Below are 9,002 nucleotides of genomic sequence, written 5' to 3'. Positions count from 1 at the left end.
TGAAAAAATGACTCCCATTGTGAAGAAAAATTAATAACAACTCCAGTTGTGAAGTCAAATAAATGCTATTACTTATTTTTCTTTTCTAATCCTGGATCTAATATGGAGGAGGTAGATGAAGAGTAAGAGATACTTTTTTTTTCTTTTCATGATAATATCATGGCATTATTAAGCTTGTTACTTTGCGCTTTGAAAGAAAATTCTGGAAGGGAAAATGTTGCACAGAATGGGGTTAGTCTATTTCACTTGACCGATGTACGTTTACTAATTTTTTTTTTTTTAATTCCTCAGGGAAACTGTTACCACCTGTTCAATCTGAATTCAAGCAGTTACTGTCAATTTACTCATGGGTGAATGCTGCCTCTTTGTGGCAGAATGCCATGGAAAGTGTTCTTTAAACATAAAGCTCATGAACAGCCCTTGATATTGTACACATTTCAGGTGAGATTTTGGGAAGATCCACCAATAGCAATGAAGCACATGGCTCTTTAAGTTTCAGATTAATTCAAACATTTCCTACTCTTAAAAACTAACCTAATTTCACTGGCAAACCTTACTCAGAGGTGAACAGCTTATACCCACTAACTTTTGAACATTTAGGATATAGATCAACTTCAGGTAAAGTATCCATCATAATTATTGAAGGTAGTCTTACACAAATTAAAATCAGGAAAACCATGGGAATATGGGAAGATTAGGAAACCATGGGAATTGTAGACTGAATAAATAATACTGACATAACAAAATACATAACATTGGGAGAAAAATGAACAGGCAATCTATTACTTACCACGGTCCATATATTAGACGGATACTTGAGTAAGGAAAGAAAGTATACAATTGAAATTTCATTAATAAACATTAAATGCCACATTTAGAAAAACATAATTCCCTGAATTTGCAAAGGCAAATTTTACATATATATATATACATATATATTCAAATTTGATAATTAGGGGAATTTTTTTTTTTATAACAAGAGTAAGAGTTAGCTACTATGTCCTAATTGTTAATAATGAGGATTCAGTCAATCACACATAGCTATTTTTTTCTGTACCTTAAGTAATCATTACTTCAGTCCCTCATATTTGACATAGTTATCAAGTGTTTATTCAGAAACTATTTAAAAAATTACATGTGCTGGGATACATATGAGACTGTAACAACAGTAGCCCCATCTTACAGAGATCCTGTTTGTGGTTATCATCATTGCTTGCTGCCCAGAGGGATAAAGACATTGTATAGAGATTTGTACAGTCCATCATTTGGTCTTCTGAGGTGCCAGTACATGTGGATCTGTACAAATGCAACTGGGTTTGGTTAAACAATCAAAAATCGGCTACAATAGTAGTCAAATCAATACATCATTTTGGTTGACTAATAAAAATACTTTTAAATCTTCTCTAATAAACCGGAAACTTGCACACGATTCTTACTCAAATGACCCGATTAATTGCCCTAATTTTTGTCTTTTATACATTGGGATACAATCAGGTTTTTAAAAATTAATTACAGATCCAATTGGGTGGGTTGCATTGGCTTTATGATTTTCCCATTAAGTTCTCCATATTTTTAACGATTTAAAATGCTTTCCTGATACCACTTCGGTTTTGGAAATGCAGCTCCTAATACAGTGAGACACCTCTGTGAAAATCATAGGCTAAATAGTGAAGGAAAGAGAAATGCTAAATGTGTATATAAAAATAGGTGCTACAATAAAATATTTGTATATTTCATCAATAAGTTATTTTGACTAATCAATTATGGATCATATAGCTCTGTAATTTTAATGATTTGTCCACATCTATGGTGATCCTTTTTCCAGATCACAGTATTTTTGTTTTTAATTCAAATGTCCAGAATGCATACAAACACATCCCTTTAAAAAGAAAGGAAAAGTAATGAGAGGAAGAAGGGAGGCAGAGAAGGAGAGAAGGCTGGGCGGGGAGGGAAAGAGAGAGAACAAACTTTCTAGTAAAGTTGGGGTGTGCTAATCTCTCCACAAAAGCCATCTAGACCCACCCATGGCTTAAAGGGGGTGGGGGAGGTGGGGAGGGAAAGGGAACAAAAGAAGAAGAGTAGAATCTATGCGCTGCCATCTTCCACCACTCATAGCACTTCCGACCACTACAAAAATAACTGCGACCTTCTTAACGAGTCACCTGCGCAGCAAACTGCCCTCCATGAACCCTTCTCCTCTCCTCCCCCACACGCAGGAAGGGAAAGTGATGTGCCCAGTTTACACAAATGTTTTCCCCGTGTGTAAAAACCTAAAGGAAACTGCACACCCTTTCAGTATCTTCTGCCGAAGCTGAGAATCTCGTGCCAAGGCACTTCACCCTAAACGTTGAAACAACACAAGTAATCAAACGTGTTCACCGTGTGTGTCTGCTCGCTTGTTTGTTTTAAACGCAAAAGCTCCAAGGGAGTTCCTCTGCTTTTAGAACTGGCTAAATGTGGTCTGTTTTTCCAGCACTTCGAGGTAGTCCGGCTCAACGTTTAGTTTTGCTTTTAACTCCAGATATTCGTTCCGGTTGGGTTCTACAAAGACAGCACTGGGGGGGCTGTAGAGCACCGGTTCCCGCAGCCTGCTGTCCCCTGCCCCCGGGTGCAAATACTGATGGGGGCGTCTCAGGTCATAGTTGGGGGAGAAAGTGTAAGCAGCTGGGCTGCACGGGAATTTGGGATATTCCGGGAGGCTGTTGCCGGCGGGGGTGGTGGAGCAGTGTTTGTCTGGTTCTAAAATGCCCCTGTAAAAGCGGTCGGCGTCCTGCACCGGCGACAGTAGGTCCTCCCGGGGCTCGATGGTGCTGACGCTATAGGCGGGACTCCGCAAGTGGTGGCTTTCCCGCCTCTCCTCCTCCCCCGGCTGCAGCTGCAACTGCGGCGGGGGCGGCGGCTGCGGCTGCGGCGGCGGCGGCGGCGGCGGCGGCTGCTGCTGCAGGTGGTGGTTGCTGCTGTAGGTGACCTTGAGCTCGTGCAGGTCTTTGTAATCCTCCACGGAGTTGCCCTCCCGGGAGCGGTAGATGGGGTTTTTGCACATGTGGCCCAGGGGGTGGGGGATGTACTCATACACGTGGCCCGCGGGCGTCTTCACCTTGGGCAGCGCGGGCCCGCGGTGGTGCACGTGCGCGTGCGGGTGCCCTCCCGCGCCGCCGCCGCCGCTGTACACGCTGTACTGCATGTTGAAGGAGCTCACGTCGGAATTGTTGGTGCTGGTGTGGTCGCTCTGGCTCTTCTTCCTGCGCTTCATAACCAGCACGAAGAGCCCGGCGGCCACGAAGACGGACATGATGAAAACCAGCAGCAGGCTGAGGATTAACACGGACAAGGGCACGGACGACGCGCCTCCGCCCGCGCCCAAGCCCGCGGGGGCCCCGGTGCTGTTCATCCGGACCGCCGGGGTCACCGCGCTGGTCCTCGCCGGGACCTGGATGGAGGAGGGCGTGGGCGTGGAAACCACCACGTCGGAGTAGTCCGGACACAGCAGCTCCGACTTAATGGAGCGCATGTCCGTCTCCGCAAACTTCTTGGGCGCCTTGCAGATGACCTCGTCCACCAAGACACCCACTTTGAGCTGCTCGACCCACAGCTTCATGCCCACCACGTCGCAGGTACAATCCCAGGGGTTGTCATGCAGGTCGATTTGGATGAGGGATTTCAGCTGGTCCAGAACTCCACTCACGGGCAAGGAGGTGAAGTGGTTACTCCTTAGGTTCAGCCTGAGAAGGGTCAGGCCCGAGAAGACGCCCGAGGGCATGGTCTGCAGGAGGTTGTTATTCAGGAATAGCAGCTGGAGGTTTGGGACCGGATCGAAAGTCCCAGACTGAATCTCACGTATGAGATTGTACTGGAGGAAGAGATACTGCAGGCTTTGCAGGCCATAGAACAACTCCGGGCTCAGCCTCTCAATCCTGTTGCCATTCAGGTAGAGGCGCCTCAGGTTGGTGAGATCCCCGAAGGCGCGGTCCTGGATCATTGAGATGCGGTTGTTGCCCAGGTGGAGGAGGTCCAGCCCCGTGGCCTCCAGGAAGTCGCTTCTGCGCACAACAGCAATGTAATTCTCCGTCAGATACATTTTCTTGGGGTTGTAGGGCTTGGGCTGCAGCTCTGCGATGCTCTCGATTTTGCGCTCCTGGCAGTTGACGTTGAGGCCCAGATCGGAGATTTGTAGATTGCAAGTGCACGCGGTGGGACACTCCAAAGGCACCGGAGATTTGGTCTGGTAGGCGATGCTGGGGCCGTAGTTGCTGTAGCCCAAATCCTTGGAGGGCTGCCGAGAGGTGGGGCGCACTCTGGGCTTGTTGGGTTGGCGGGTCCCCTTAGGGGGCTTTAAGGGGGGTTTGTAAACAGCAGAGGAAGAAGTGGCCACGGAATTCACCGAGGCCGGGGTAGTGTGTAAATACCCCGTGGTGCTCAAAGGCGTCTGTGGCCTCATCTCATAATCTGAAATAAGTTTCCTTGGGCAAAGTTCCTGCTTGGACACCTCGTCCAAATCTCGGCCGTGTAAGCGGAAGGGGGTCTCACAAACCACATCCCCCACCAGGGCCGAGTAGGAGATGCTGTCCAGCCAATCCTTGAGAGAGATCAGCTCACAGGAGCAATTCCAGGGGTTTTCTTCCAGCTGTAACTCCACAACTTTATCCATGTGCTGCAACAGCCCTACATAGGGCAGAAGCTTCAGCCGGTTCCCCCGCAGGTCCAAGTGCGTTAAGGGCACAAAACGGAAAAGGTTGTTGGGTAAACTAGACAAGAGATTGTCATTGAGGATAAGCACCTGCAATAAATGCAGTTTCCCAAAAGCATTGGGTTCAATGACACTGATGTAATTGTAATCGACCTGTAGGTACTCCAGGCTCTCCAGGCCAAGGAAGGTATCATCGCGCAGAAGTTCCAGCTTATTATTGTTCAGATGCAATCTCCTTAAACCCCGCAGCCCGTGGAAAGCCCCAGTCTCAATGTCCTGGATAACGTTGCTACCCAGATGCAAAATTGAAGCCCCAGTGTAATTGACAAATTCATTGGGATAAAGGCGGTTCAAAAGGTTTCCAGACAACAAGAGGTGGTAGATTGGGAACCGGGGAGGGCTAATTTCAGAGAGGCTGATGATCCCCCGGTTTTCACAGCTCACAGTTAAAATGCCATCCTTTTCCTCACAAGGACATGCATTGTCACAGATTTCCCCATAATAATCGATGGTTTCTGCACACGAAAGGACGAGAGATGTTAGAGCAAACGCTAGAGTCTGCAGCATCCAGCTATGCATTTTTCTGTGAAGGTCCTGTTCCAAAGTTACTGGGGGGCAGCAAGTGTGCATTTTACCTCCTGCAAGGGAGAGAGGGAAAAAAAAAAAAAGGAAACAACAGAGTATGACAAAAATTTAAGGGATCGGTAAGAAAGTCTCTCTGTTCCCTAATACTTCTCTGAAATCCAGAAGGAGGGAATATGAATGACAGCCCCCCCCCCACTCCAGTGGAACACCGACATTCTTCAGACTTTATTAATGTCTCATATTCATTTTGATTTAAAGGTTGATTTCATTTCCTAATGAATACAACAGGAACATGCTGCCCTTTACAAGATAAGGGCAGGTTAGATAAAAATCCCATTTTAGTGTTTTTCCTTGCTTACCCCCCCCCTTTTCAAAACCAATCCATAAATATACATAAAATGGCTGTCAGTTCAGTTTCATGGTTCTAACTTAAGAGAAAAGAAGCACCATTTTACAAGGTTCCCCACCTCACCTATACCAAACTCCTCTGCCTTTCTTTTAGAACCTCCTCAGTTAACAGTTCACCGTGAAGGTCTCCCATTTTCACAGAAAAGCAAGGAGTCACAATACTTGGGCTATTTTAAACCAATGCTGGAAATGCCAGGGTGGGAACCTAAAGAATACTTTTCAGAGGCAGAAAAGATGTAAGATAATGCATCAAAAGGACCCAGAAGAAGCTTTTAAATCACCAATTGTCTTCAGGAGCTTTGAGTATGGAGAAAAAGGAGGGCGCGTTCGCTTTGATGGTGGACTTCACTACCACGCTTTAAAGCACATCAGCGTCCTAATTGCATGCACGGAGCCACTTAGCAGCGCTTCTCTGAGTGCGCCCTGCGTCCACTTCTCCTCATTGATCATGTCAGCGACGCTACCCAACCGCATCTTTAAGCCACAGAAATAGTTCTGCGCGGTGGATTACAAAGAACTCGGCGAAGGCATCCGCAATCCCGGAACACCTCCCGATACCTGGAGTTTAAAGAGGACGTTCCTACCGCTTACCCGGAATCGGCTAAAAGTAAACCAAGGACCAGCGCCAACGCTTCCCTTGCCTCCCGCTCCGCGTCCGTTTGCCACGGTATGCAAAACTAACCCTACTGAATTAGCGAGATTTGGACTGAACTACCACCTCACCAGCATCCCCATCATCTCTGGAGTTGTTTATTACATTTGATAGTCAACGTTTCACTCCCCCTTCCTCCTCCTTTTAAGAGAAAGGGCACCCGGGCTGATTAATAGGCAAAATAGAAAGGGTGAAGGGAGGGAGACAAGTGACCGTGGTCTGTGCTTTAATATCCTGATTTCATCTCCTCGAGGAATCAATCGGACCCCCTCCCCCTTTTCTTTCTCGATTTCTTTTTTGTCCTCTTAAAGGCTTCCTTCCACTTCCTACTTCGGGTCGGCAGCGGTACTCAAAAGGGAAAGGACATAAATGGAGAGCGTGTGAGTGTGTGAGTGCGTGTTGGGTTGGTTGCGGCGGGGCTGGGGGGGGGGGGGTGGATTTGATAGAAATGCTGGGCTCTGGGAACCCAAGCCTTTTCTCCAGTCAGCCTTGCCTGTGCCTCACCACCACCGAAGTCTGATGTCGAATTGCAACCAAAACTAAAGCCAAGACATTTCTGAGTCACGGGTTCAAGCCTGGAGACCTCGATCTTGCTCCCCTAGCTGAATCCAGCCCGCGCTATTAAGAGCCCCTGCATCCGCACGCACATGTGCAAGTGTGCCTGCGAAACATTCACGTGTGGCCACCCAGACGTGTCGAGGCGGATCGGAATCACAGCGTATAAACCTCACAAGTACCTCCGACCTCCCGACGCAACCGCAAACGCCTCCTGGCTTAAAAGCGGCAAAAACACCCCCTATGGAAAGCAAAACGTTTACCTTGAAATTTCAGTTCTCCACTGGATCAAATCTGCACATCCATTCAGCGGGGGCTGGGTCCCCTCCCCCTCCCCCTCCTTCCCTCTGCTTCCCCGCCCCCATTCACCTCCCACCCTTTCTGACAGCCCATTGCAAATTGTGTCCAGCCGGTATTCAACTGGAGGGTTTACAACTTTAATTCAGTTCTGCTTAGCCGGGGTCGAAGAGCTTCCTCTCAACCCCATTCTCTTTCTCCTCCCCCTTGCCATCAAAGGAGCCCGAAAATTTGAGAAAATAAAGTTGAATGAGCCGGGGAAGGCTGACATTCTGACTGGGAAACGCACCTCCGATGTAAATTCGTGGGTGCGTTGCACATTGTCAGATTATCACATCTCAGATTATTATTATTATTTTTTTTGGAGGGCGGGGGCGGAGGAACTGCATTTGTTTGCCCCAAAGAATTTGGACCCTAGACCATCGCCCTGCCCATCCCGCATTGGACAGAGTGGGGCTGCGCGGGCTGGAGCCCAGCACCCAGGCCGGACCCGCTGCTCCGGGCACAGCTGCTCCCACAGCGGCCCAGGCTGAAGCACCCGGAGTTCCAGGACGCGAGGCTCCCCTCCCCCACTCCGCCCCAAAGCCAAGGAAGAGAAAGGGAAGGAAGGAGGGGAGGGAGGAGAGGGAAGGAAAGGCACCCTGCTGCCGCACACACACACACACACACACACACACACACACACGCGAGCCTCTTTTGCAAAGTAAACGGTCGACTTACCCCGTCTCACATCTCCAGGGCCCACTCATCCTAGCCGCCCCTATAAAAAATACCTCTCTGGGGTGTGCACTGGGTTTCCCGAGCCCAGGCAGGGCAGGAGGCGGCGAGCAGTGCGGTCCGAGCGGCGGGAGGAAAGAGGCGCCCGGACGCCGCCAGCCCGGGGCCGCCGCCGCGGTGGCCACCGCGGGTCCCGGGGCTCCCCAAACGGCTCTCCCCGGCGCTCTCGGCGGTAGTGGAGCGGGCAGCGGGGTGGGGGGCGGGGTAGGAGGGGGCGATCGCGGGCGGCCGGTAGCGAAGGGAGGAGGAGGGGGCGGCGGAGGACCCGCGGTCGCGGCGCCTCGCGGCAGGGGCCGGGAGCCGGAGCCGGAGCCGGGCGGGGCGGGGAGGGAGCCGAGGAGGGGGAGGCGCGGAGCCGAGGAGGGGACGTGAAGGCTGCCTGGCACCGCCGGCCCCTCCAACGTGACGGTCAGCCCCGCCGAGCGCTCGCACCCGCTCGCACTCACGCTCGCTCGCACACTCGTTCCCACCCGCGCCACCGCGCGATCGCAGGGTCCCGGGCACCCTTCGCCGCACTCCCCAGGCGGGTACTTACAGTTGCCATCTGCATAAGGGGCAACTTTCTCTCCAAGCCAGCAGCCGCCGCCGCCCCCTCCAGCAGCCTCCAGCTCCACGCACCCTTCGGCCTGGGTTCGCGCTGGCCGCCCCTCCCCTCCCCCCTCGGCGTTCCTCCTCGCGGGCTTCACCACATTCCCCCCTGGTCAGTGGCGCACGCCCGGGGACTAGCCAGAGGGAGCGGGGCGCGGGGGTGTGCATGCATCGCCCGCCTTCTTCTTGCAGCGCACACTGTACATGGTAGTGAGGGGGCGAGCGAAGGTGGCAGCGGCCCCTCGGCTACCCCCGCGGCGGCTGCGGCTCCGGCTCCTGCGCCGTCCTCCGCCCCCCGCGCAGCGGCGACCACCGCGCTGGGATCCCGCCGCCGCTGTCCCCGCGCCGAGTCCGCCGCCGCCGCCGCCGCCGCCGCGGCCCCTAATTAGTATTTGCACGGTTCCCGCATCCTCTTGGCGGTTTCATCGCTCCCAGTGTTTGCAGGGGTTTTTC

At 51.4% G+C, this 9,002-nt stretch overlaps 1 protein-coding gene across 4 annotated transcripts; it reads right to left on the bottom strand.

Annotated features, from left to right (window-relative positions):
* Positions 1-1,087: 1,087 nt before the first annotated feature.
* Positions 1,088-8,836, bottom strand: SLITRK5 (SLIT and NTRK like family member 5). 4 transcript variants are annotated; one of them, XM_026003615.2, is made up of 2 exons: positions 8,497-8,836; positions 1,088-5,325 (listed from the first exon to the last, which is right to left on the bottom strand). In XM_026003615.2, the coding sequence occupies exon 2, from the start codon at positions 5,315-5,317 to the stop codon at positions 2,441-2,443; it is 2,877 nt and encodes a 958-aa protein (XP_025859400.2). In that variant the 5' UTR covers positions 5,318-5,325; positions 8,497-8,836; the 3' UTR covers positions 1,088-2,440. The 4 variants fall into 4 exon arrangements, with proteins under 4 accessions (XP_025859400.2, XP_025859402.2, XP_025859401.2 ...); XM_026003617.2 differs by lacking the exon at positions 8,497-8,836 and adding an exon at positions 7,958-8,490; XM_026003616.2 differs by lacking the exon at positions 8,497-8,836 and adding an exon at positions 7,905-8,249.
* Positions 8,837-9,002: the final 166 nt, after the last annotated feature.

The sequence above is a fragment of the Vulpes vulpes genome, chromosome 6, assembly GCF_048418805.1.
Source record: "Vulpes vulpes isolate BD-2025 chromosome 6, VulVul3, whole genome shotgun sequence".
Taxonomy (NCBI): Eukaryota; Metazoa; Chordata; class Mammalia; order Carnivora; family Canidae; genus Vulpes; species Vulpes vulpes.
This window is presented reverse-complemented; position numbering and strand designations above follow the sequence as displayed.

Coding starts and splice junctions, on each gene's coding strand:
- SLITRK5 (XM_026003615.2), bottom strand. CDS start 5,317: ATGCACACTTGCTGCCCCCCAGTAACTTTGGAACAGGACCTTCACAGA.